The sequence below is a fragment of the Geotrypetes seraphini genome, chromosome 2 (assembly GCF_902459505.1).
Source record: "Geotrypetes seraphini chromosome 2, aGeoSer1.1, whole genome shotgun sequence".
Lineage (NCBI taxonomy): Eukaryota > Metazoa > Chordata > Amphibia > Gymnophiona > Dermophiidae > Geotrypetes > Geotrypetes seraphini.
This window is the reverse complement of record NC_047085.1, coordinates 397,725,461-397,749,556: the sequence shown is the minus strand read 5'-3', so window position 1 is coordinate 397,749,556 and position 24,096 is coordinate 397,725,461. Positions and strand designations below refer to the sequence as shown.

General features: G+C 41.4%; 2 protein-coding genes across 4 annotated transcripts in view; both read left to right on the top strand.

Annotated features, from left to right (window-relative positions):
• SP4 (Sp4 transcription factor) overlaps positions 1–24,096 on the top strand; it is a 123,045-nt gene that overhangs the window by 76,148 nt on the left and 22,801 nt on the right. For all 3 annotated transcript variants that reach the window (XM_033930900.1, XM_033930902.1, XM_033930901.1), the window contains exon 5: positions 22,794–22,993. In XM_033930900.1, coding sequence (XP_033786791.1) covers positions 22,794–22,993 — 200 coding nt within the window. The remainder of the gene's footprint in view (positions 1–22,793; positions 22,994–24,096) is intronic.
• Positions 9,260–14,621, top strand: LOC117355833 (xenotropic and polytropic retrovirus receptor 1-like). The gene is given in 3 exon segments (XM_033934893.1): positions 9,260–9,358; positions 13,438–13,636; positions 13,639–14,621. Coding segments are annotated over 3 exon segments (1,281 nt in total).

Genomic DNA, 24,096 nt, shown 5'->3' with positions numbered 1-24,096 from the left:
CTAAAAAGACTTCACAGGAACAATAACTATTCCAAAGAGATTAACTGATGATGTTGGAGTGGATAGCATGCCAGTAATCCAGCATGTAGTAGTTGTTGTAGTGTTCAATACCAAACCATGTGATGATAACCAAAAGGAAATCTAGACAAGGCACTAATGGTGTTGAACATAAGAGTTGCTATACTGGAACAGACAGAAGATTCATCAAGCCCAGTATTCTGTTTCCAGCCGTGGCCAGCCCAGGTCACAAGTACCTGGCAAGATTACAAGGAGAAAAACAGATTTTATGCTGCTTATCCTAGGAATAGGCAATGAATTTGCTCAAGCTATCTTAATAAATAAATGGCTTATGGACTTCTCTTTTAGGCAATTATCCAAACCTTTCTTAAACCCTGCTAAGCTAACTGCTTTCACTACATTCTCTGTCAACAAATTCCAGAGTTTAATTACCTGTTGAGTGAAGAAATATTTTCTCCATATTATTTTAAATCTACTACTGAGTAGTTGAATTGCATGCTCCATAGTCCTATTATTTTTGGAAAGAGTAAATAAGAGATTGATATCTACTCATTCCACTCCACCCAGTATTTTATAGACCTCTATCATATTTCCCTTGAGCCATTTCTTCTCCAAGCTGAAGAGCACTAGCCACTTTAGCATTTCCTTATAGGGAAGTCATTCCATCCCTTTTATCATTTTTATCTTCCTTCGCTGTTCCTTTTCTAATTCCATTATAACTTTTTGAGATGTGGTAACCAGAACTGCACACAGTTTTTGAAGTGCAGCCATACCATAGAACGATACAAGAAAAAATATTAGTAGCCAACTTTTGTATGGTGTCTTATAGTGCCTCCAAAGTCACTATATTTGGTCTCAAGTATAGACACTGCTTCCACAGTCATTACCAGTTCCCTCTCGAGACTACGACGGGAACTCCCCACAGCCATTTCCTATTGGCGATCTACATGGGGCAGGAGTGTAGGAAGATCGCTCCTGCCCCAAAAGCCTGCTAGACCACCAGGTTAGGCCTTTTTTTTTTTTTCTTTTTTTCATCCTCCCCCAAAAATCGCGAATATGTGAAATTGCGATTGCCGAAACTGCAAATGGGGAGGGGGAAGTGTATCTACCTTAATTAGTAAGTCTTTGGAGGAGTTTTTGATTGCGCTTGACTTCAAGGAGGCTTACATTTGTATTCCTATATAAACTATGAGGTTTGCCATTTTTAAATATTTTCAATTTCAGGCAATTCTCTTTGGATTAGCTACAATTTCTTTTTTTTTTTTTTGTAAATTGTTTATTAGTAATTTTTCAAATATACAAAACAAAAACACAGAGGTTAATCAAACAGATATCTACAATGTCACATTTTCTCCAACCTCTTCCCCCCAAATAGTAAAAAGATAAAGTTGTACTTGATTCTTCAGCACAATGCAAACAAAAATCATATAAATCAAAATAAACCCCCCCCCCTAACCCACCCCAAAATCAGCTTTCACATAGGGTTACACAAATGTAGCTAAACACTCAGATCATGAAGGACATTCACACCACCGAATATAAGGATTCCACACCTTAAAAAAGGGTGTAAGACGAGATTTTGTCAATGCCGTCAATTTAGACATACGAAAAATAAAATCTATTTTTCGTAGTAAGTGTAGTCGACCTGGGGGAAAGGCCTGTTTCCAATATGCCGCTAACAAAAGACGAGCAGCAGTAAAAATATAACAAGCCAGTTTATGTGTATTAGAAGATAATGGAACCAAAGGTAGATGTAAAAGAGCACTACCCATAGCTCGAGAAATCGTGGTATGTAAAATATCAGATAACAATTCAAATACCATATCCCAATATGGGACTACCTTCGGACAATCCCACCAGATATGAAGAAAGGTACCCAAACAACCACAGCGCCTCCAACATAAATTAGATACTTGAGGATACATAAGATGAAGACGCTGGGGTGTTAGGTACCATTGATATAGCATCTTATATCCATTTTCCACCAAAGAGCTGGCTATAGAAACTCTAAGCAGGCGACTAAACACCCGCTCCCATTTAATAATCGGTGGCACCGGTCGTAAAAGTCCCTCCCATAGAGATAGATATTTTACCGGGGAAGCTTGTTGTTGAATAAGAGCTTTATAGAATCTAGTAATACACCCCTTACCACTACTACCCATAATTGCCCATTCTAGGGTGGTTTCTTCCAAACAAATATCATCAAGAGCCCTGCGCCTAATAAAATCTATTGCTTGAAGATAGCGAAAATAATCAGTCGGCAACAAATCATAAGCTTCCCTCAATTCCAAAAATGATAATAATCGCCCCTCTTCCACAAAATCTCCCAAATCCATAAGACCCATTTGAGCCCAAACCCGAAAACGACAATCAGATCTTCCTGGTGCAAAACCCCACGCAACCCACAACGGGGTACTACGAAAATACAATCTAGAGGGGAAAAACCTATTACGCAACCTAATCCACATCACAAACGTATGTTGCAAAAAAGGGTTAGCCCCCTTAAACAATTGTCGAGCCTCTTCCACTTTTAACCAAGGGATCACCCGACAAAGCTCTTCCGATCCCAAAATTTTTTCCCCTCGAACCCAGCTTTTTGATCTATCCTTACACCAACTCAAAAAAGATTTCAGTTGAGCAGCCTCATAATAACGCCTCAAACAGGGTACAGCCATACCCCCCTGAGAGCGGAATTGATACAACACATTCCTAGGCACCCGTGGGGGTCGACTCTTCCAAATGTATTTAAAAATTTTTCTAGCCACCCCACGAAAGAAAGCAGCAGACAAAGGAATTGGTAAAGCCTGAAAAAGATAAAGTAGCTTCGGCAATACCATCATCTTTACACTTTGTATGCGACCAAACCATGATAAAGAGACATTCTCCCATCTATCCAAATCAACCCAAAGAGATTGTAGAATCGCTGGATAATTAACTTCAAACAAAGAGCAAAGCCGCGCTGGCACATTAATTCCTAAATAACGTATAAATTTAGATGCCCATTTAAAAGAATAAGTAGCTTTCAAAAAAGCACAATCCCTTGGATGTACTGACAAATTCAATATCTCAGACTTATCCATGTTGGTCCGAAATCCAGATACATCGCCATAGGCAGACAATTCACCTATAATACCCGGGAGAGTAACACAGGGATCAGTGACAGTAAAAATAACATCATCAGCAAACATCAATAACTTTGTGGAAAGTCCATTACAAACCATACCATGAATATTCTGCTGGGCTCGAACATGAGAAGCAAACGGCTCCATTACCAACGCAAAAAGTAGTGGCGACAGCGCACAACCTTGTCTTGTTCCTCTGGCTAACTGAAATGAATCTGTATACCCCCCATTAATCCGGAGAGCTGCTAAAGGCTTAGTATATAGAATCTGAATCCACATATAAAACTGTCCTCTAATTCCCATAGCTGATAAAGTGCTCAACAAAAATGGCCACGACACCCTATCAAAGGCCTTTTCCGCGTCAGCACTCAACAGCAGCGCTGGCATCTTTTCATGTTGTACAAACCAAATCAAATGAAGCAATCTACGAATATTATCATATGTTTGCCTCCCCGCAATAAAACCCGCTTGGTCATCCTGTACTAAATAAGTCATATAACATTGCAACCTACGAGCCAATATTTTTGTGAAAATTTTGTAATCAGTGTCTAACAATGAAATTGGACGATATGATCCACAAAGCATAGAATTTTTTCCCGGTTTCAAAATAAGTGTTATACCCGCCAATCTCCACGAATGAGGCAACTCCTTACCCATTTCCAGACTATTAAAGGCTCGAGTAAGAGGGCCTACAAGCAAATGTCTAAAACATTTATAAAATCTATTCGTAAAGCCATCTAATCCAGGTGCTTTCCCATAAGCCAAAGTGGAAATTGCCCATTGAGTTTCAGCTTCCGAAATAGGGGCTGACAGACACTCTGCTTCTTCAGTTGTCAATTTAGGAAGCTGTGTCTGTGCCAAATAATTATCAATTTGAACTTGAGATACATCTTGTTCAGGAGTATATAAATGTTGATAAAATGAAAGGAAAGCACCTGCAATAGATTCCGGCGTATAACAGGTTGAACCATCAGTGGCTGTCACCTTAGTAATCACATTCCTCAATTTTTGAGCTTTCAACTTATAAGCCAACTGACGGCTCGCCCGATTACCATATTCAAAATGTTTTTGTTGGACCGATTGTAATTGGACTGATAATTCGTCCAATTGCATCATCTGAAGTTCTTTCCGCACCTTATCTAGACGCGTCAGCAAAGCAGAAGAAAGTTCCCGCTTATGCTTTTCTTCTAGATAATGCAATTGTTGGCGCAAAGCTTCCTGTTTTCGCCCGCGTTCTCGCCGTCGATGTACTCCAATAGAAATAATATGACCACGTAAAACTGCCTTCATACCTTCCCAAAATATCAAAGGAGAAATCTCATCACTAGTATTAAACTGAATATAATCCTTCAAATTCTGTTCTATTCGAGACACTATTATAGGATCCGTCAATAGGCTATCACAAAATCGCCAGAACCGCCGCCCAAAGGAAGCCATATGAGGATGTAAAATAAAATATACCGCAGCATGATCTGACCACACACGCTGAGCAATTCCCACATCTGACACCTGGGAAAGTAAAGCCTTATCAATACCCCAAAAATCAATACGAGAATATGAATCATGTACTGTTGAAAAATAAGTATAATCTTTGGTAGTTGGATATAGATGTCTCCAAGGATCAATCAAATCCCAGGTCATAAAGAAAGAGTGCAATTGCTTTCTATCAGATTTTCCATAATGAATCGACTGTGACGAATTATCCAATCCCACATCGTAAGTCAAATTAAAATCCCCCCCTACTAATAAAGAACCCTCAACAACCCCTCGCAACACCTGGTCTAAAGTTACCAAGAAATCTTTTTGCTCAGAATTAGGAGCATAAATATTACAAAAAGTATATAGCACCTGCTGCAATTCAACTTTCAAAATCAAATAACGACCCATCGGGTCTCGTATCACCTGTTTAATCTGAGGATCAAGGTGCTTTGCAAAAAGAATCCCTACTCCATGTTTTTTAGACCCCTCCTCATTTGAAGCAAAATATATATGGGGATAACGAGGATGTTTCACTAGCGATTCATATTGAGGCTTAAGATGGGTCTCCTGAAAGAAACCCACCCCAGCCTTCAACCTATCAGCCTCTTTAAAAAGCAATTGCCTCTTTCGAGGTACATTCAGACCCCGTACATTTAACGTAAAGAAACTAATACCTTCAGGAGCCATTCATTCAAACATACCCACACGCAACCATACTCCCGCAAACAACCCTTCACAACCCAGAATAACAAACCCCATTGTAGAAACCAGCAGCAAGAAAGAAAAAACCCCTTCTCCATTCCCCCCCCCCCCACTTCCCTCCCCTCCCATCCCCAAACTAACCATAGGCCCTCCTCATGGTGGGCTAAAGGAGAAAGTGACATCCCAACATACCCCAAATCACACCAAACATATGAAAAATAGTACGAGAAAAGATCATATATGCCAATATTAAACAAGAACTAGCAAGAATCGCATATCTGTCAACCAAGAACCAAACAAAGCAGCTTAAAAATTCAGGTAGGTCCAGAGGCCGAGTTCTGCTCTAGGCCAGATCTCCGCTGCAGGCGCTTGCTACTAGTAGGGACCCGTTTCCAGCGCTGCGATGAAGCACCAGTTCCAGACGATGTAGTCGGCTCTTCCAAGGATGCATAAAGTTGAGCATCACGTAATATAGCTGCAGCTTCCTCCACTAAAGTAACCTTATGCTGTTGAGAAGCCACTTGAAAGGAAAGTCCAAAAGGAAAAAGCCATCGATAACTGATAGCATGGGATTGTAAGCAATGAGTAATCTCCCGAAAATCTCGACGCTTTCGTAAAGTAATTGCGGACAAATCTGCAAATAATTCCACTTTAGAATTTTCCCAGGTGATATGTCCCACTTTTCGAGCAGCTTGAAGAACTTGATTTTTAACTGGATAGCGTGTAAAACAGGCTACCACATCTCGGGGCCTATCACCTACCCGGGGACCCAGAGCCCGATGCACTCTTTCAAACTCGATCACAGGTATTGGAGCCTCTGGGTCAGCTGCCTGAAGAAAGCGCTTGCAGATTTCCAACAAATGAACCTGTAACTCCGATGCAGCCAAAGTTTCAGGAACCCCTCTAGCACGCACATTACTCCGTCGGCTGCGATTCTCACCATCTTCTAGGCGAAGTTGAAAATCTTCCTGTCTGCGTTCCAAATGAGCGCACCGCGCTTGCAGGGCCACTAGATCCGTATCATGGTCAATAACGCGTTCTTCGAACTCCTGCAGCCGAGCCCCCATATCATGCACTGACTGCCCAATCTTAGCCACCTCCGATTGTAAAGTGCTTTGAATAGAAAGCATTGTTGATTTTAAATCTGCCATCCATGCACGCATTTCCCCACATGTGGCCGATCGAGCATCAGACTCGGTATTCAGCTGGACAACGCCCTTACCACGTTGTGGTTCATCAGTCTCACAGGCCTCAGAAGTATCCGATGGCTGGTAAGCATAGGATTTCAAATCCGCTCGCCCTTTTTTCGAAGCCATCTGCTACCCGCTAGTTTTCCACACTCGATTATGCAAAAAGTGCAAGATACTAGCCTCGTTCCGCTAGCTGAAAGCTAAAAGTTTAGCGCGATTCGGAGGAGCTTCGATTTTAAGCCACCATCGCTCCCGATGACGTCACTTCCTCCCTGGATTAGCTACAATTTCAAAAAATCTTTTCAAAGGTCATGGGGGTAGTGGCAGCCTATTTTCAGCAGAAAGGATGATTGGCTGATCAGAGCTGCATCACTCCATGAGTATTCAATTGATGGACAGGGTGTTGAAGGTTCTGTGGTCTCTCAGGTGAAATTCCTTCTAGAGTGCCTTTGAGTCTTATTCAGCACAGAAAATCTATTTCCTGGAATACAGGATACAGAAGCTGCAGTCCCAGATTAGGCTACTCTAGAAGCATCAGCATCCTCAGGCCTGAAACTTCATGCAAATTCTAGGTTCGGTGACAGTGCCCATGCATGTGGTTCTGTGGGTGAGAGTACAAATGAGGCCTGTACAGAAATAGCTCCTCAGTTACTAGTCCCCATTTTCACAGGATTAAACATGTTGTCTTTCCTGAACTATCTGGATGAGGTAGCATAATGTGGTGGTTCTGTTCAGTAGTCTGGCAAGAGGATTTGGGTTTTTGTTGGCAAAAGCACCCAGCGATTATAATGAGTTACAGGAATATTTGGTTCTGTTATATACATAGGAGTCCATAATTTGCCTGTTGATTCTCACTTCCTGCGAAACTGCAGAATGGTATTGTTTTAACATCTAGAGCTCCTCCCTTTCTGCAGTGGAGAACTGCTCCCTCTTCGGTTTTTTTTTCTTCTGCAAACAAACTTGGGCGTGTTCTGATCTGCTCTTCTTTTTATTATTATCGGGTATTTTTTCCATCATATTTTTGAAATTCTTTGTGGCTTCGGTGCTTGGAGGTCTCTTTCTTGGGCTTACTCCATTGGGGAAAGGATGCAGTCCTGCGTGGGTGGACTGCTGCTCTCAGGCCAATCTCATCGAGTACCTGTGGAACCATCCTACTTTTTGTCCCTTCAGGAGCTTAGGGTCCGTCTCCCTGGGAGTGGCTTGCCTGCTGATTTCATCAGAGGCTTGAGTAAAGGCTGTGTGACCCCTGAGTAAGAACCCTCTGGGTGTTGTGGAGCCATCTGCATAGATCTTCCTCCCCCCCTCTCTTCCCAGTCGATATAGGAGGAATCTCGGGGGTGGGAGAGTTCATGGTCATGATCTGTCCGACCAGCAGCTAGAAGTATTCTTTCAACAGTCGAGGTCTGACAATTTCTAAAATCACTATTTTTTTTAATGTGGCTCCAACGTCCCTTTTTATTTTTTTTTTTGGCGCTTTTTTTCTTGATGGTGGTCATCTTGCATTTTTAGCAGTCTTTTTTTTAAACATCATTTTTTTCTGCCTCAAAACTGCTCAGTTTTATTAGAATCCACCTCTCATGGATGCCCCAGACATTCTAGTCCCAGATCCTGTGTTCTTTTGTGCAGAATTGCCGTCTGAGGAGCATCACTGTTCCATGTTGCTGTGGGATGCAAGAGGAAGGTGGAAAGCTTCAGGCTCGGCCCCCATTCAGTCCTCCAAGGCCTTGGAACCCCCAGAATCCTGGAAAATCTGGCCTAAGATGAAGAGATCCTGCTCAGATGTTCCGAGCAGTGATGGGGTGAAACGCAAGCACATGATGGCAGATGAATCTCCTCTTCCCCAGTCTAGGGTTGTGCAAGGAGCCTCAAATTCCCCGATGCAAAGCTTCTCTGATTTTGTCAGCCTTTTATGGAAAACCTACTTAATGGGACCAGGAAGTGCTGTACTGCCTACGGGTGTGCCGGCTCTGCGTCAGGGGAATCCTCCCATGCAGGCATCCCCACCTCATACCATGCCGGCTCCCAGCAGGACTGAGATGATTGGAGGTCCCTTTCCATGACTTTATTATCGCAGGGCTCTTATGTGCCGATGGATGATTTAGGATCCCTGATAAGATCCAGTAGCCAGGGAGTAGGAGAAGTGGTGGATCACAGTGATGATCCCCTAGTTTGTCACCTTTCCAGATCAGTTTCTGTTTCCCATGTCATATTTAACACCCTCTCTATGTTGAAGCTCAATGTCCAGCAGCCCTCATCCTTGCAGTGCTACATTATGTGTGGCAGTAATGCACAGCCACTTTTTTCCTGCTCATCCAGATATCGCCTCCTTATCACTGACCAACGGGAGACATCTGAGTTCTCTCTAAGGGAGGCCAAAGTTATATCTTTGCTCTCTTCTATGGCTCCGCATTTCCTACAGCTGTTTGTTCAGCCAAAGGTGGACTCCACAATAACCCAAGTGACCAAATGCACCTCCCTTCCTAATGAAGATGGAGTGATGCTAAAGGACGCACAGGATCGTAAGATGGATGTGATCATTAAAAGACAGTTTGAGTATCAAAGCTGCAGCAGCCTCCTTCATGGCATGGACCCACTGTATCAGATTGCAGGCTAGACCCTCAGAGCTTGACACTCATGTCCCCACGTGTTTGAGAGAGTGGATTATGTGACTGATGCTCTTTGTGACAGAGTCCTGGGTAAGGTTTTTGCATACACCATTTCTGCCCGCCAGATGTTTTAGATCAGATAATGGACGGGCAATTCAGCCTCCAAAGCCTCTCTCAGCAGAGTACCCTTCAAGCTCTCTTGGGAGATATGAAGTATGTTCAACCTAAGAGTAAGGTGCGGGTGAGGCCAAGATTTGAATTTTCTACTCTTGCTGAAGTTTGGCTACCAATGTTGACAATTGATGATAGGAGTATGCAGGAGGATTTAGAGTTGTGGCATTCTACTCTTGAGTTCTGCTTTAGATGAGGTAGCTCCTGAGAAAGAAATATATGTTGCATCAAACCATGGCTCTTTGAATTAGAGGAATGAGGTGCCACATGATGGCAAACAAGAATTGCAGAAATCAGAGAGAGCTTTGAGAAAATCTGAGGATCGTGAATATTATGAATCTTATTGTATTAAACTGATTTGAGTTTAAGTCATTATGTGAGACTATACAAAACAGTTTTTTCAGAGCCATGTAAAGATTGCAGTGGATAGACCAAGAGAGTTATTCCAGACATTACGTTATTTGATTGAGGGTGGTAATAGCTTTGAAAATGAGGTTAGAGTGGCAGTGGATGAGTATGCTAGCTATTTGATTGAAAAGATTGTGATGATTCGATTGTAGATATTACTCTTGCTGATTCAATGTTTGATTGTTCAGTCAGAGATTTAAAATGGGAGTATTTTCAGTCCTTGAATGTAGAGGAGGTTGATAAGGTAATCTCAAAAATTACTCCAACTAGATCCCTGCAGGATCCTTGTAATACCAAGGTTATGCGTACCTTAACTGATCAGATTGCTCCTTTTGTTACAAAGGTGGTTAATGAGTCTCTCAACAGGACATTTTCCAGAAAGTTGTAAACTGTCCACTGTAAAGCCAATCTTGAAAAAGAAAGATTTGGATCTTTCTTTGCCTGCTGGTTATCGACCAATCTCGATTGTATCTTTTTTTTGGTAAAGTGTTGGAGAAAATTGTTATGAAGCAACTTGATGCTTTTATTCAAGAAGTAGGATGCTTGGATTTCATGCAGTTTGGTTTCAGAATGGCCCATAGTGTGGAATTATTACTAACTTCAGTTGTTGAGACCTTGAGGGTGGGTCTCGCAAAAAAAAAAAATTCATACTGTGTTGTCTTTCTGGACGTGTCATGGGCTTTTGACAAGTAAATGTAGATTTGCTATTGTTGAAATTATTCAGTCTTGGCTTGAGAGGTGAAGTCTATTCATGGTTTACTTCTTATTTACATGGGCATTCTTTCATTGTTCAACATGGTCAGGAATTGTCCATAGAGAAAATAATGAAGAAAGAGGTGCCTCAGAGTTCTGCGCTGTCTTCATTGTTTAACATATACATTACTTTGGGAAAATTGTTTCGTTCCTTAAGAGTAGAATACCGCCTATATGCAGATGACATCATGTTCTTTTTTCCCATTGGGAATTTGCAAGAAACAGATAAATTTGAATAACTATATGCATGAAATAATGGTGTGGATGGGGCAGCATGGCCTGCAGTTAAATATGAAAAAAAAAAAACTGAGGTTTTGATTGTGTGGGATATTTGCAATGTGGGTAGCCCTACAATTCTTACTGTTATAGGCACACAATTATTGGTAAAGCCTGAGATATTGGTTCTTGGGGTATGGGTAGATTCTCAGCTTTCAATGAAACAACACAGCTAAAATGGTACAAGGAGGATATGCACAACTTCACATCTTATTTAGATTTAACCGATGCTCTTGCCTGTGGATTTTTGATCTGTCATTCAAGCTTTATTATTATCTCAAATTGATTACTGCAATCTTTTATATCTCGTATTGTCAAAGAAAACATGCAGACCTGTCCAACTTTTAATGAATTCAGTGGCTAGATTGATAATGGGCATTCCTAAGGTTGCCCATATTACTAAAATCTTAAAAGCTCTCCACTGGTTACCTGTTCAACAGAGAATTTGCTATAAAGCTCTGTCTGTCATTCATCAAATATTGTACTCCTCTTCTACTTGTTTTCAAAGCTTGTGGGATATCTATCAACCCGCAAAAAGTTTGAGATCTGAGGGAGGGATGTTGCTCATCAGTTTAAAAGAAAATGGGATTCGTTATGTTAAATCTAGAATATCAATTTTCTCATTTGCCAGTAAAAATCTTTGGAATTCAATTCTAGGTATAATGAGATTATGCAAAGATAGTGTGTCTTTAAGAAAATGTTAAAAACACAATTATTTGTGGATGCCTTTCTTTTAGATTTAAAGAATTCTGTATTGAGGAAATTTGTGGGGAAGACTTATTTGTTTACTACATTTTACAATGTGCTTGAAACTGTGGATGTAAATGTTTTGTACATCGCTTAGATTTAAGCAATTCATAAATTTTGACTAGTGTAATATGTCAAATGTGTCAAATCATAAATTTCTCTTTTAAAAAAATTGAAAAACTAATAACAAATGATAAACAATAGACAAATAGATATGACAAAAACAATTAGGTGAAATTATTACTAAACAATTACAAAATAGTTATGCATACACAGCAAACAGTAAAATTTTTCGCACTGAACACATTTCCATTGTGATCCACATTTCCTTAGATGTTGCATATTTTCTATTATGTCCTTTGGTTAACTTTTCCTATACATCTTCTCCTATTATTGGTACCAACCTCTTCTAAAATATGTTTTCCTTGTTTGAAGTCAAAGTGACATTATTTTCCTTTGGTGTAATTCCAAATAACTCTTTTGCGATTGAGATTCTGGAACTTGGCTGCGATGCGAGTGGCTGTGTGATTGCTGAGCTCTCCCCTTAAAGGCCTCTTAAGCTCAACTAAGTACTGTTTCCTTCCTCAAAAATCTCAGAATTTGTTAAATATGGCTACGGGAAGACAAACTCTTTTGGAAAATGCTTTTGCAGCATCAGTTTCAGTTAAGAGGTCAAAACCTGATCCCCCAACACCATCTAAAGTACCTCTGCCGAAGGATTCCACTGAACTTCTAGAGCAGCTGATTAGGGAGATGCAAAGCATTAAAGAAATGTTACAGAACAACTCTTATCAAGTTACAAAATAACTCAGTTACACTTAACAACGGTTAAGGATGAAATGGTAAATTTGGCAAAGCAGGTACAGGTCTCAAATGCTCGTCTGGAAAGCTTGGAGCACAGGATGTCTGAAGCTGAAGGAAGCTTGATTCAAACTCAGGAAGATCACAAAATTATCATGCGACTGACTAGGACCTCGAGGAAATGAACAACAGAGGCAAAAGGAACAATGTCAGACTGATTGGTCTTCCAGAGGGAGCTGAAGGTGCAGATACCATCAAATCCCTGGAGGATTTTATTCCTAAGATACTCTCTTTAATTTCAAGCAGCCGTTGGAATTTGAGAGTGCACACAGAGTACCATCACGGCAAATTAATGGTCAGAGTGGACCTAGGCCAATAATCTTTAAGGTACTAAGATTCCCACAAGCACTGGAAATTTTAAGGCCAAAGAGAAAAGGAGTTTAAAATGGCAAGAGGCACATATTCTATTCTTCCCTAACTTTGCAAAGGCCACAGCAAATACAAGAAATAATTTTTGCAGCTCCGCCCACAATTAAGACAGATGGGAGCAGTATACAGATTACTATACCCAGCGGTGTACACACTCTAACAAGACCATTCATTATGAAGACCTTGTGAAATTTCAATTTGCTGATGGGATATCATAAACTTCTGTCATTCTAACTTGAAAATTGAAGGATCATTTTTTTTTTTTAAATTTCATTTCATTTTTGGTTACAACACGGTTGATTTTGTGAGGAATAACAGCTGTTACTTATTTTAATTGGAGATGTTTAGGATTGGAAAATGGAAATGATTACTATAGTTACAGAAGAATTCCATAAAGAAACTGATATGTTTTTTTTATGGAAGTAAGATTGAATTTTTTAAACTTTATTCACGTTACTGGTTTAGAATGCTCTGACATCTTGCAAACCAGACAGGAATGGATTCTTTTACAGCTGCAGCTCTCCTGTTGCCAGAGCATTGTTATGCCTTTCAAGCCTCAATTTGGTTAAGCTCCACCCCTTCGTGTGCCGTAATGACATTGCAATATACTGGCATCGCACCGAGGTTGGGAAAGGGACCGGATCGCAGCGAGAGCATGACATCCGAAAGAATTGTTTCATTTTGCGGTAAGAGGAAAAATAAAAGAAACCTATTGGAGCTGCACCAGCCTTTTAGTTCGCAGAGCATCTTTCAGCGCATATCAATCCCGAGTGGAGGAAGCAGTTTATCCAGTATGAGGCTTTCAAAGAGATGCTGTATGCCGCTCAAGACCAAGCACCTTCTATAGTAGTTACAGATGAGGACACAGTAAAGAGATATTTTGCTAAGTTTGAGGAAAAGTTCTTCCAGACCTGTGAAAAGGAACTTGCCAAAATCACACTTTTTATTCAGAAAAGCTTGCAGAAACACAACATCGATTTGCTACCCTTCAGAATGAGTTGCAGTCATTGCTGGATGCTCAGCGGGAAAACAGTGGTATATCCACATTGCAGCAGCGCAGGAAGACTGTTTTCCATTTGTCACATGAAGAACGTGTACAACACAGAAACATCCGAGATCTGAAACTTGCCTTCAGTGAGTTCTACCTAAGCCTTATCCTGCTGCAGAACTACCAGAATTTAAACTACATAGGATTCTGTAAAATTCGGAAAAAACATGACAAAATTCTGGATGCACCACGTGGCGCAGACTGGCAGGTTGCACATGTGGAGGTGGCATCTTTCTACACTTGCAAGAAGTTAAATCAACTAATTTCTGAAACAGAAGATGTGGTGACCAATGAACTGGAAGATGGAGATAGACAAAAAGCTATGAAATGCTTGCGTGTCCCTCCCCTTGGAGCTGCACAGCCTGCCCCAGCATGGACCACCTTTCGAGTTGGCCTGTACTGTGGAATCTTTGTAATGCTGAATGTTGCTCTTGTTTTGACAGGTGCTGTCTGCTTTAATCACCAGAATATGTGGCCTCTAATGAGAATCTATTGGGGAGGCTTCCTTCTGATTGAGTTCCTCTTCCTCCTGGGAATTAACACGTATGGCTGGAGGCAGGCAGAAATAAACCATATTTTGATTTTTGAGCTGAATCCAAGGAACAACTTGTCCCATCAGCATCTCTTTGAGACTAGTCAAGAGAGGCTAATGGTAGAAATGGGCAAGAGGTTTCCACTGCAAAAACTGGAGAATGCCTGTTCTCTTCTGCATGATGTCAGCTCCTCTGCAGTCCTCTCCTGGGCTTCTGATGTCACGACAGCAGCTCTGTTTTGGAGTATTCCCAGCAGGGATGCCTGGGAAGACTTTACTTGTTTGTTGTTTGCGGAATGTGGAGTTTGTGCTGTTTGGAAGTTCCCTGGTTGTGGATGACAGGGGTGTTTGTGGTATGTTTATTTGAGATTGGTAGCTCCTGCGTTGTACATGGGGAATAATGGCTATACATTTATAATGCTCTGGCTTGTAATTCTTAAGGATGCATGGATAGATAGTAGTTGTGGGATGTTTGAATTGGCAAATGGTTATGGAGTTATTTGGGGTAGGAGTTTTTATTTTTAGGGTAGTTGTGAATGAAAAGTAAAAGAATGACTGGGTATGGTAGGGTGGTTGGTTACTGTGTGAATATAGTATTAAGGGCTCCTTTTACAAAGCCACGCTAGCGGGGTTAACGCTCGTGACTTCATCACGGGCTAACCCCCGTGCTGGCCAAAAATTACTGCCTGCTCAAGAGGAGGCGGTAGCGGCTAACGCGTCGGACGGTTTAGCGCGCGGTCCCGCCCCTCCTCTGACATCAGAGGCAGGATCGTGGAGGAAACAGCTCAAAGCAGTTTGCAAAGCCGCTATAACCACAATCTTCTTTGCAGGTTTCATTTATAAGGTAAACGGAGCGGGGAGGCCAGGAGGGAAGCGAGAGGCCAGGGTGGGAAACCGAACACAAGGGGGGCAACCGGATGCCGGGGGGGAGCCAACATCAGCACTTCCCAACTCACCCTCTCTCTTCGCCCTCTAAAGCAGGTGCAGCAGCGGCCGGCCAACAAGAGCAGCGCTGCCGCTCCTGCTTTAGGGGGCGAGGCTGGAGGGTCCGAATCGGGAAGCCAATTTTTTTTATGATGTAAATCGATTCGAATCGATTCACCCAAAGTGAATCGGTGAACCGATTCGAATCGGGCAGCACTAGTGACAAAGGCTGTTTGTATTTCATTGTTTACTGTTTTTTTTTTTTGTGCTGTCTTCAATAAAAACTTTTTAAAATAAATGGGGAGGATGTATTATTTGGAAGATTTAGGGTGCCTGGGGAGGATGGCAATTAGTAGTCTGTATGCGCACACCCAGGTTTTTGAGATATTTATTGGGAAGGGTTAGGGGAGGGAGGGGGGCTTTTAGTTTAAGATTAAAAATTAAATTTCGGCAAAAAAAGAAGTTGTATTTCCATTTTGATAGTACCTATATATATAAAAGGAAATGGCTTTAAAATTATACTCATTAAACGTAAATGGACTCAATCACCCTATCAAAAGGAAAAAGGCTCTTAATTTCTTGAAAAGCTAGCAAGCAGATATTTTATTTTATTCAGGAAACTCATATATATGCTATAGAGGTGGCCAAATTGGAGGGAGGTTAGGTAAAACATTGGTTTTTTTTGCCCCAGCAGTAGGTAAAAAGGCATCAATCCTGATTAACAAGACTGTCTCTGCTAACTTCGATAACTTTCGAGCTGATCCATTGGATAGATGGCTCTATGTTGATATGACTTCAGGAAAAGATACTCTTGACGCTTTTTAATATTTATGCACCAAATACTAATCAGGTAGATTTCTTTAAAACACTCCAACAAATTATTCTGTCACTGGCTACGACTAATTTAATTGTAGCCAGAGATTTCAATTCTGTCATGGATCCAGTAATTGATAAACAACCGAGTAGACAAATAAAATCATTAGGTCTGGATAATCTGGCACATACATGTGGTTTAAAGGATTTTTCATTTTAATGCTAGGGAATTTTCCTTTTGTTCCATAAGAACATAAGCAATGCCTCTGCTGGGTCAGGCCTGAGGTCCATCATGCCCAGCAGTCCGCTCACGCGGCGGCCCAACAGGTCCAGGACCTGTGCAGTAATCCTCTATCTATAACCTTCTATCCCCTTTTCCAGCAGGAAATTGTCCAATCCTTTCTTGAACCCCAGTACCGTACTCTTCCCTATTACGCTCTCTGGAAGTGCATTCCAGGTGTCCACCACACGTTGGGTAAGGAAGAATTTCCCCTTTCAACTTTTCTGAATGCCCTCTTGTTCTTTTATTATTTGAAAGTTTGAAGAATCTGTCCCCCTCTACTCTCTATGCCCTTCATGATCTTGTAAGTCTCTATCATATCCCCTCTAAGTCTCCTCTTCTCCAGGGAAAAGAGATCCAGTTTCTCCAATATCTCAGCGTATGAAAGGTTTTCCATCCCCTTTATCAGACGCGTCGCTCTCCTCTGAACCCTCTCAAGTAACGCCATGTCCTTCTTAAGGTACGGTGACCAATACTGGATGCAGTACGCCAGATGCGGACGCACCATCTCCCGATACAATGGCAGGATAACTTCTTTCGTTCTGGTTGTAATACCCTTCTTGATTATGCCTAGCATTCTGTTTGCCTTCTTAGCAGCTGCTGCACACTGTGCCTCGGCTTCATTGTCATGTCCACCATTACCCCCAAGTCCCTTTCTTGGGTATTCTCATTTAATAACATCCCTCCCATCGTATAGTTGTAGCTCGGGTTTCTGTTTCCCCACATGTAATACTTTACATTTCTCAACGTTGAACTGCCATCTCGTCGCCCATTCCCCTAGTTTATTCAAGTCCATTTGCAATTCTTCGCAGTCCTCTTTAGTCCGAGCTCCACTAAATAGTTTGGTGTTGTCCGCAAATTTTATTATCTCACACTTCATCCCTGTTTCTAGATCATTTATGAATATATTAAATAGCAGCAGCAGCCCGAGCACTGAGCCCTGCGGGACCCCACTCGTGACCCTCCTCCAGTCTGAGTAGTAGCCCTTCACTTCTACCCTCTGTTTCCTACCCGCCAACCAGTTTCTGATCCATCTATGTAAATCTCCTTCCACCCATGGTTATTCAGTTTCCGGAGTAGGCGTTCATGGGGCACCTTGTCAAAGGCTTTTTGGAAATTTAGATATATGATGTTTATGGGGTCTCCTTTGTCCATCCGTTTGTTAATTCCTTCGAAGAAGTGCAATAAGTTCGTTAGGCACAATCTCCCCTTGCAGAAACCTTGTTGGCTGGTTATCAGAAGTTCGTTTCGTTCAAAATGTTCATCAATGTTTTCTTTTAACAGTGCTTCCGCCATTTTCCCCGGAACCGAGGTCAGACTCACCGGTCTGTAGTTCATAAATCTTTTTCAAGAATTGATTATTTTTTTTTTTCGGATCATTTAATTCAAAAGGTTACAAAGGCTAGCATAGATCAGATCATGCTGGAATTTGTATAAAATATCAGTTTACTGAAGAAGATTCTAATAGACGTGTTTGGAGGTTTAGTAACGCAATGCTTGCAGATTCAAACTTACTTGAGGAAATTCAACTAAAAATGAATGAATATTTTCAATTCAACACCTCAGAGGAAATCTCTTTGGAAATTATTTGGGAATGCTTTCAAAGCTACAATGAGAGGGCAAATAATTTCATATTCGGCACATACTAGGAAATTGCTAAAATTAGAATTTTCCAATTTGGAACAAACTATTTTGACTTTAGAGTCATAATTGGCCTCGAAATGGGAATGAGACACTTTACCCTATTGAAAGCTAAATACAAATATAATGAGATTTTCTCACAATTGGCTAGGAAATATTTGTTTTCTCAGCAGGCTCTGTATTATGGAAACTCAAATAAAGCAGGAAGATTATTGGCTAATTATCTCAAAACAAAAAAAAAGAAAAGTAAATATTGTGGCCATTAAAGATGAAAAAGGTAAAATTCATACCCATATTGGAGATGTTTTAAGACAATTATTGGATTATTATAAAGCTTTATATTATTATAAAAGCTTTATATTCTTCTGAGCTTTATTCAAATAAAGAAATTGAAGGAAGATAATTTTTAAACTTAATTAATGGGCCAAAAATTCCCGAGTATGTGAAAGAAAAACTTGAGGCGCCTATATCATGTATAGGACTCCAGTCAGCATTGAAGTCTGTCAGAGCTTGATCTGCTCCGGGTAGTGATGGATTCAAAGTGGAGTTTTTCAAATCATTTCAAAATACACTATTACCACATCTTTTAAATTTATATCAATCACAACTGACTAGGGTTGTATATCAGATACTATGAAAGAATCGTTAACCATTGTTTTGCCAAAGCCAAACAGAGATCCAATGTTGGTTTCAAACTACAGGCTTATTTCTTTAATTAATGTGGATGGGAAAATCCTTGCTAAATTATTGGCTCTAAGAATAGCCAAGGCTCTCCCTTATATGATTGGTATGCACCAAACGGGTTTTGTTGCTCAAAGGCATTCTGCAAACACCAGATTGGCTCTTCATATGCTGAATTTAGCAAAAACAATGGACGATCCGGCCTTCTCTTTTGATGCAGAGAAGGCCTTTGATCGTGTAGAATGGACTTTCATGTACCAAGCAATGGATTGGTTTGGGATAGGTTCTGAATTTATTCAAATGATTCAAACTTGTATACTTCTCCATCTGCTAGATTATATATTAATAATACATTCTCAGAGCGTTTTTGTCTGTAGAGGGGAGTTAGACAAGGATGTCCCTTATCTCCTTTGCTTTTTGATATTGTTTTGGAACCCTTGTTGGCCATTCAGCAAGCAAAGGAGATATAGGGAATTCCATATGCAGGTCGAGAGTATAAAGTTTCGGCCTGCGCAGATGATATTTTGCTTCATTTGAAGAATCTTGAATCTATCATTCCGCATTTACTGAAATTGATTGATCGATTTGGCAAATTTTCGGGATATAAAATAAATTGGAGCAAATCAGAGGTTCTTCTATTAAATGTGCATTGTGTAAAAGGCTTATTTGATCCATTCCCATTCCTTTGGAAGGAAGAGGGTATAAAATATTTGGGTATCGTGATTCAAAGAACATTGGAAGACACAATGACAGTAAATGAAAAATCTTTATTATTGAAAGTCATTGAAATGTGTGAGCATTGGAACCCATTACATCTTTCTTGGTGGGGGAGAGTCCAAACCATCAAAATGATGATTTTGCCTTTAGCTTGCTATTAAATGAGTATGTTGCCAGTTTATTTTCAAAGTTCCTTTTATAAAAAATTAAATGGGATTCTTACAAAATTTCTTTGGCTGGGTAAAACTGCTAGAATAGCCTTAGTATCTTTGGAAAAATCACAATTGGTGTGGGGGGTGGTGTGTTAAATTTTCCAAATTTTTATAGGTATCATCAAGCTTTCATATTGCATCAGGGTATGTATTGGATACTTCCTGAACTCGTGGAGAATCTACCGAACTGGCTGATATTATAGTCATCTCATGTCCCTATTACGATTGAGTATTTTGAGTATCAAGCTGCCTAGAATATATAAGGACAATAGTATTCTTCTTTCCACCTGGAATACATTAAAATTTATTAATAATTTAACACCTATTTCAATACAACAATCCACGTGTCAATCTCTATGGTTAAACTCCAAGATACAAATCAGCGAGTCTAAAATCCTCTAGAGACATTGGTTGCAGGCAGGCATACTTAGACTTGATGATGTAATTTTTAATGGAAAACTGCTAAATTTATTACAATTGCAACAATCATTTGGCATTTCAAAATCTCAAGGTTATAAATGGGGTTCCCTGATTGGCGAAATTTAGAAAATCAGTATAGCTTGCCGGGACTATGTTTCAGACTGATTGGCAGGAACACCAGGCCGCCAAGTGGTACAAATTAATATCTTAATATTTGAATTAAAAAACCTAAAACAAGCCTAAAAGACATTTGGGCCTGGATTCTGTATAGGACGCCCGTCCCGGGCATCCTATACAAAATTGGAACAAAACCCGCTCAAAGTAAACCAGATTCTGTAACTGACATCCATGTTGCAGACGCCGGTTACAGAATCAGGTTTGTTTAGATGCGGCCGCTATGCTTAATCGCGGCAAGGGATCTCCCTGCCCCCTCCCTCAACGTTCGCAGCAGGAAGGTGTCCAACACCTGCCGACAGAACCCACTCCCTCCGAAGATCGCCGGCTGGAGGGTACCCAACCCCTCCTGCCGAACCCCTCCAATGACATGCACCACTCTCCTCCTTGGACCCCCCAATGGCCCCCCCCAAAGATCGCCAGCAGGAGGGTGCCCAACCCTCCGGCAGGACACCCCCCCTCGGGCTTACCTGCAAGTTGGCCAGACAGTTCTTCACACCGTCCGGCCAGCAGGCCCGCCTCTTTCCAAATGAGGTGAGCCCGCCCCTGCCCAACCCACAGGATCCTAGGTCCTGATTGGCTCAAGCGCCTAAGGGCCCCTCTTATAGCATTTAACACAGTTGCTAAACAGGTTCCAGACGGTTTAGCCTGCATGCATTTTAGTGGCAGATTATCAAAACGGCTTATTGCGGTCTTTTGTGAGCTTTCTAGCAGTCTTCGACACTGCCATGCAAATGGGCTTTTCAGTATTCAAACGAGCACTCTAGTGGATTCTTAAACATCACCGAGCCATTCTCCAAGAGTGGTGTCGGCTTTTAGTGACAAAAATCAGCAACTGGTTCAGGGGTACCAGTACAGTGCCAACACTGTTAAAAGTGTATTTTGACTGTGGTTAATGACAAAAAATAAAAATTAGTTTTTAGTTTTTTTGTTTTTTTAGTGGGTGTAGTAAAAGCATGCTTCTTGAGTGCATGCATTATAGCCCCCCTCTGCAGTGGGAGAGATGCCCACTCTCTCCCGTTGCCAACTGAAACAGCCCCCAACCCTCCTCAGTAGCGGAAGAGATTCCCACGCTCTCCCGCTGCCACACTACACCACCCTGCTTCTGATGTCCTCTGCCCTCTCCCCCTTACCTTTCTTTAGATGGCTGGCCAGAGGGATGCCTACTCCTCCGGCCAGTTGGCCTGTCTCTCCAAAATGGGCCTTCCCCTCCCCTGTGCATCCTGGGATGCACCGGGGAAGGGCCTGAGGCTCTGATTGGCCTTAACTAATCTGGGCCAATCAGAACCTCAGGCACCTTCCTGGTGCATCTCAGGATGCACTGGGAACGGGAAGGCCTATTTTGAAGAGGTGGGCCAGCTGGCTGGAGGGAGTAGGCATCCCTCCAGCCAGCCATCTAAAGAAAAGTAAGGGGAAGAGGGCAGGGGTCCTCAGAGGCATGGGTGTGTGTGTTGCGTGGCAGTGTGGGTCAGTGGGCATTTCTCGCTGCCAAGGAGGGTTGGGGGTTGTGTCAGTTGGCGATGGGAGAGCGTAGGCATTTCTCCTCTTGCCTGAGGGGTTTGCCAGTTGGCGGTGAGAGAGAGTGGGCGTCTCTCCCGCTGCCTGAGGGGTGTGTCAGTTGACGGTGAGAGAGAGTGGGCATCTCTCCCGTTGCCTGAGTGGTGTGTCAGTTGGTGGTGAGAGAGAGTGGGTATCTCTCCCGCTGTCTGAGGGGTGTGTCAGTTGGCAGCGAGAGAGAGTGGGCATCTCTCCCGCTGCCCCCTTCCCGTGTTGCTTGGCGGCGGGAGAGGGTTACTTGTGGTTCGAGTTTTGTTTGTTTGTTTTTCTTTCTTTATTTTGTTTGCCTTTATTCTGTACATTTGCCAATCATTATTGCCAGCGATGGGCACATACAAATTTAGCAAATCTTCTCTACTGTTTGCCGACCTCATTTACATGAGAAATTTTTTCAAAGTAACTCGCATTTTTTAAATCGCTACAAGAACACCTGCGACAGCGTCCCAACAGTATATTTGAGAATCTGGCCCTTGGTTTCTTATTCTTAAGTTCTTTTGGAATGAACCCCTTTCTTATCGTCCCAACAGTAGATCCCTTGTTTTGTCCAGTTAGTTAAATAAGTTTTGACATTCTGATAGCTTTTCTGCTTAAAAATGATATTGTCAAAGTGAAAAAATGCTGTGCATATTGAATATCATGCAATGTGGAATTTGGTATGGATTAGAGTTAAACATGAGCCTACAGTTGCTGAGAAGTGTAATTTTTTAGTTTAGTGGTTCTTAAACCTGTCCTGGATATGCATGAGGCAGATTTGCATGCATGTCATATGACTTATCTGTATGGATCATTGTTCTGGAGTGTGTGGCGCAGTGGTTAAAGTTCAAACTCATGCTGCTCCTTGTGTCCCGGTAAATCACTTAATCCTCCCCTTGCCCCAGATACATTAGATAGATTGTGAGCCTACTGGGACAGACAGGGAAAAATGCCTACCTGAATAAATTCATGTAAATCGTTCTGAGCTCCTTTGGGAGAATGGTATAGAAAATTGAATAAATAAATAAATAAAGTTCTGAAAACTACATTCCATAGTTCTTAAATTCTTGTTTCCTTTATCAAAATGAGACATAACATTTTTTTTTCCGTTTTTATTAGAGGAAGCAGTGAACCAGGAAAAAAAAAGCAGCACATTTGCCATATTGAGGGCTGTGGAAAGGTTTATGGTAAAACTTCTCACCTTCGAGCCCACCTTCGTTGGCATACTGGAGAAAGGCCATTTGTGTGTAACTGGATCTTTTGTGGCAAAAGATTTACGAGAAGTGATGAGCTACAGCGGCATAGAAGAACTCACACAGGTCAGTCATCTCTTTGACAATGTTTTTATATTCCTTTATCAGCTTTGAGGAAAGAGCTGACTTCTGCTTGGTATTAGAAAATCAAAACTAGATCTACAGATTGCTTATCTGCAGCACTTGAGGTAAGAAAAATGCATGTCCCATGACCTTGTTGTAGAATATCCATATGAAAACATATTAGGGAAAAGGACAGATTTCAAATATTTGCTAAACAGGAACAGTGGTTTATCTATGGAAGTTGCCTGTCATCTCTGTGGATAAAATTATGTATGTAGTACCACTGTACACAAATTAATTTTACTTGCAGATAGGGTACAGTTTAGGGGGTGAAGAACTTATGTGCATGATGGAAGAGCGGGACTTGGGTGTGATTGCATGTGATGATCTTAAGGTGACCAAACAGGTTGAAAAGGTGAGTGCGAAAGCTAGAAGGATGCTAGGTTGTATAGGGAGAGGTATGGCCAGTAGGAAAAGTAGGTACTGATGCCCCTGTATAAGTCTTTGGTGGAACCTCATTTAGAGTATTATGTACAATTCTGGAGGCTGCACTTTCAAAAAGATATAAAAAGAATAGAGTTGATCCAGAGGAAGACTACTAAAATTGTATGTGGTCTTCATCATAAGATGTATGGGGACAGACTTAAAGATCTCAATCTGTATACTTTGGAAGAAAGGCGGGAGATATGATAGAGACATTTAAATACCTACGTGGTATAAATGTGCATGAGTCAAGTCTCTTTCATTTGAAAGGAAGCTCTGGAATGAGAAGGCATAGGATGAAGTTAAGAGGTGATAGGCTCCGGAGTAATCTGAGAAAATACTTTTTTACAGAAAGGGTGGTAGATGCGTGGCACAGTCTCCCAGAAGAGGTGGTGGAAACAGAGACTGTCTGCATTCAAGAGGGCCTGGGATAGGCACATGGGATCTCTCAGAAAGAGATAATGGCTACTGCAGATGGGCAGACTAGATGGGCCGTTAGGCCTTTATCTGCCGTCATGTTTCTATGTTTCTATATGTTCTGTGGATAAGCATATTTTTGCATGGGAAATATCCATACATATAGTAGATGCAAACTTATGTACATACTATCTTAGTCAGTTTTT